The 3,842-nt window shown below is 39.0% G+C and overlaps 1 protein-coding gene across 1 annotated transcript in view; it reads left to right on the plus strand.

Moving 5' to 3' along the window:
- otud5 (OTU deubiquitinase 5) overlaps positions 1-3,842 on the plus strand; it is a 27,298-nt gene that overhangs the window by 9,303 nt on the left and 14,153 nt on the right. Inside the window, exon 2 of the mRNA XM_015400821.1 lies at positions 1,514-1,607. Coding sequence (XP_015256307.1) covers positions 1,514-1,607 — 94 coding nt within the window. The remainder of the gene's footprint in view (positions 1-1,513; positions 1,608-3,842) is intronic.

A 3,842-nucleotide genomic window follows, 5' to 3' on the forward strand; every position in this document is an offset into this window, starting at 1 on the left:
TGTACAATAGCATAATATACAGATGGTTGTTATTATAACAGAGTTTGCAGGTGAATATGTACTAGGAATATTGTACAGATGGTTATTACTATAGACAGAATTATGAGCATATTTATAGATCCTCTTGATATTAGAGAAAACTGAGGTTTTAAAAAAAAATTCAGCCTATCAATTAAGATCAGTCAGCTTTAAAATTATTCCTTAATCCTTATCTGACATCTTGAGTTGAAATTCAAATGCTTAGTTTATTCCCCTGGGTCTTTATTTCACATGAGTAAGAAAACACTAATAAATATCTATTGACGGATGGAAAAGGCTCATATTGTGATCCATGCATCCCTGCTCCGACACAGCTGCTTCAAATGACAGAATTACCTCTTCAGCACGCCATCATCTTTAACAACGGCGTGGTAGCAAACCATTCGTTAGATTCAGTAGATCTTGAAGACCAGGGTTGGAGACCCCTGTTGTAGAGGAATCTTAGGTCCTTCAGATGCTGCAGATCTTCTATCAGTCTGATCACTCCCTCCATCATCTGCTGGGGTAACAGCATCAAAGTAAAAGACTGAAAGAAGCTCAACAAGCTGATAAAGAACGCTGACTCTATTCTAGGAACTCATCTAGAACATCTGCAGAAGATTTATCAAAAAATTCATAAAATGAAGCTTAACTCTGAGCATCATCAGACCATTTTAAGGACGTTTTGGTTTCTAATCCAAACCTGTGACACTGAAAGGAAAAACAAAGACGCCTTTAAAAAATCTAAATATGAAAAAAATGTCAGCCTGAAATGTTTTGTGAGTCATTTATTAACCGTATGCAAAAGATTAAGCAGTATTTTTACAGATTGCTCTTTGTTCAGCTTTAAAGTTTTATTCTTAAATGTAGTTATTTATTTTTTTCAAGGATCCTGAATATAAGCGCACTTTTTTAAAAATAATTTTGCTCATGGCTTTTAAAGGCAAGGCAAATTTATTTGTATAGCAAAATTCAGTACAAAGACGATGCAAAGTGCTTTATATGGAATAAAAAAATAAATAAAATAAAAGATCTGTAACCTGGAAAAACTGTAATAAGTGAAATGTCTTTATTTTTTTTCTCACCTTATTCCCTTTTGCCTGCTTCAGTTTTGTTAATGTTTGCTCCGTTCTTAAAGCTAATAAAATAAATAAATAAAAAGAAACCAGAGCTCCAACATCTTATTTCCCTTCCCATTAAAGATGCTTTTAATTGAATGCAGATGCAGCAGGTTTGAGTCCGTTAACTTTAATGTATAAAAAAAAAAAATGAGGAACTCCAGGAGAACGTCTGTGAGGTTCTAACAGGAGGAACATGGAGAACCTGGCAGCTCTTTAAACATTCGATGACTGGATTTTAACTGTTTTTAACTGTCTTTAATCCCACATTCAACCAGTGCGCTGTGCTTGTAAAGCCAGTCCTCCTCCTGACACCAGCGTGTTGTTGATGGCGAGTTTATTGGCTCCGCCCCCTTTGACAGCTCTGTGTCTTCCAGCAGGAACACTGGTTTGAGAAAGCTTTGAGGGAGAAGAAAGGCTTCGTCATCAAAAAGATGAAGGAGGACGGGGCGTGTCTCTTCAGAGCTGTGGGTGAGTCGGTTCTTCCCTTCATGCAGTTCTTCCTTATCGCCAGCAGGTGTCAGCGTGTGTCTGAAGTTTTGCTCTCTGAGCTTTAATGTAACAGAAAACAACATTTACTGCAGATGGTTGTTGGAACAGAAATCCGCTTGTTTTGGATTCTTCATTTATTGGAGATGTGATGTTTTTCTGAGGTGAAGAAAAAGATGAACAGATATAAAAAGTCAAGCTGTATTTATTCTGCTCATGTTTCACAACATCGTCCTCTCCGAGTGAAGCTTTCCTAGCAGCAGGGGGCGCCGTGCAGCTGTCGGGCGGCTCCTCGCGTGTGTCGGTGGGAAGCTGTGCAGAAATGCAGGTCATGGTGCAAGATTAGTGTTTTTGTTCCTTAAAAGCTCAGAGAGATCCATTCAGCCGCCGCAGCCTGTGTCTCAGATAACAGCCATTGTGCCGCCGCAGTTATGTCATCACACCTGTGTGTGTGAGAAAGTTGGGCTCTTCTTGATAAAGCTGGTTTGTTCTGAGTTTCAGCCCAAACCCACAACCCAGCTTCATGTTACAGAACTGGGTTTCAGTGGAGTTTGTTTTCCTGCCCGGCCGCAGGAAGCGATCCGGATGCAAACAAACACAAGAAGGCGCTGTAAAAGGTTCTGATGAAGCCATCAGTGGTTCTGGATTCAACTTTTAAACATCTTGGAGTTTAGGTGGAGACCTGAAAACGCAGATTAGAATATTGGATGTATGATGATCTGAGATCAGTGCCGTTTTATGGCTGTAAGGCCGGCGTTCTGTCAGATCAGCATACCCGGTCAGACCAGTATACCCATAGTTACCCATTTATCCCTTTAGTTTTGTATGAAAAATAGACTTTAAACTACGGCAACAGGCGTGTATCACTTTAGTCATGTACAAAAAAACAATTAATTACTTAGTTTTGGGTGTTTTTTTGTAAAGCGTATGGCGATCTGACCTTAAAATGTTGTTTTTTTTGTACATAACTAAAGGGATACATGCCCGTCGAGGTAGTTTAAAGTCTATTTTTCGTCCAAAACTAAAAAGATAAATGCAAATCTGACGTGTTGTGCATGCGTACTGACTATGGGTGTGCTGGTCTGACGGCTAGAACATTATTATTTGGGTTTTATTGCAGATTCTCACTCCGTCTTTCATGGACTCCTGTGTACTTTGGAAGATCTGCTGTATATTCAGCATCAGAGTCATGAAATGTCTAGAAAATGTCCCTTTTTTCTTTTTCTAGAAGTGGATTAAATGACATTTATTTAGGTCTCAGGTTTTCTTGCTCCCAGTCTTTGTGGAACCAGGTGTAATAACCAGTCTGGCTGTGTTTACGCTTCTCCATAACCAGCGGTTTCAGGAGGATGTGAGGTTTGGCTTCTGGCAAACTTCTACGTTCCCTCAGCTGGTCTCCATTCTTTACAGATTTTATTTCTTTTTTCACACAGTCGTTCATACTGGGGCAGAAACAATTAATCGGATTAATCTTGATTAATCAATTATTGTTATAATGGTCAACTGATTAAGTAATCTCCCCGCCTCTCACCTGTGAACAGCTGGAGATAAGCACCAGCACTCCTAACGAGCCTGCTTGGGATAAACGTGACGGAAAATGGATGGATGGATAATTTAGTAATCGGATACTCATTACTAGAGTATGGAGACTTTAAAACATGCCTTTAGCTGACAGAAAAACCCACTTAGAGCAGGAATTATATCAACATTGTATGTGTACATATGATAAAATGCATATGTGTGAAAATATTTTGCATTTAAGATTTTAAAAAAATAATTTTTTTGTCTGTTTTTTGTCTTTCAATACTCGTCTAGTGGAAAAGTCTTCTTTAAGGAACCTTTGGCTATCTGGTTATTCATCGCTTAATCGAAAAATAAGAGTCGAATTTCAGCCCTAGTTTATACTAGCTAAATGTGACCGCCATCAGGCCCGTCAAATTAACCAGGGCGCCGTTTACTGACATAACGATGGATGTTAACGCCATCAACGGTGTTTAAGGATCATTTTTAACCACAAACTTCAATTGGGATTTAATTTCACTTTTCCTCTGACCTAACTCCAAAAGTTCAATTTTTGAAAGCTTGCTTTCCCAGAGTCCATTGTTATTCATGTATAAAAAGGTTACTTCTCCCTGCGTGCATGGATTAGCATGCTAGCCGCAAAAATATCTACCTTCCTGCGTGGCGACAAACTCACTTCAAGGGTTTTGCTGCCAC

Source organism: Cyprinodon variegatus, unplaced genomic scaffold, assembly GCF_000732505.1.
Source record: "Cyprinodon variegatus isolate N-32 unplaced genomic scaffold, C_variegatus-1.0 Scaffold1150, whole genome shotgun sequence".
Classification (NCBI taxonomy): Eukaryota; Metazoa; Chordata; class Actinopteri; order Cyprinodontiformes; family Cyprinodontidae; genus Cyprinodon; species Cyprinodon variegatus.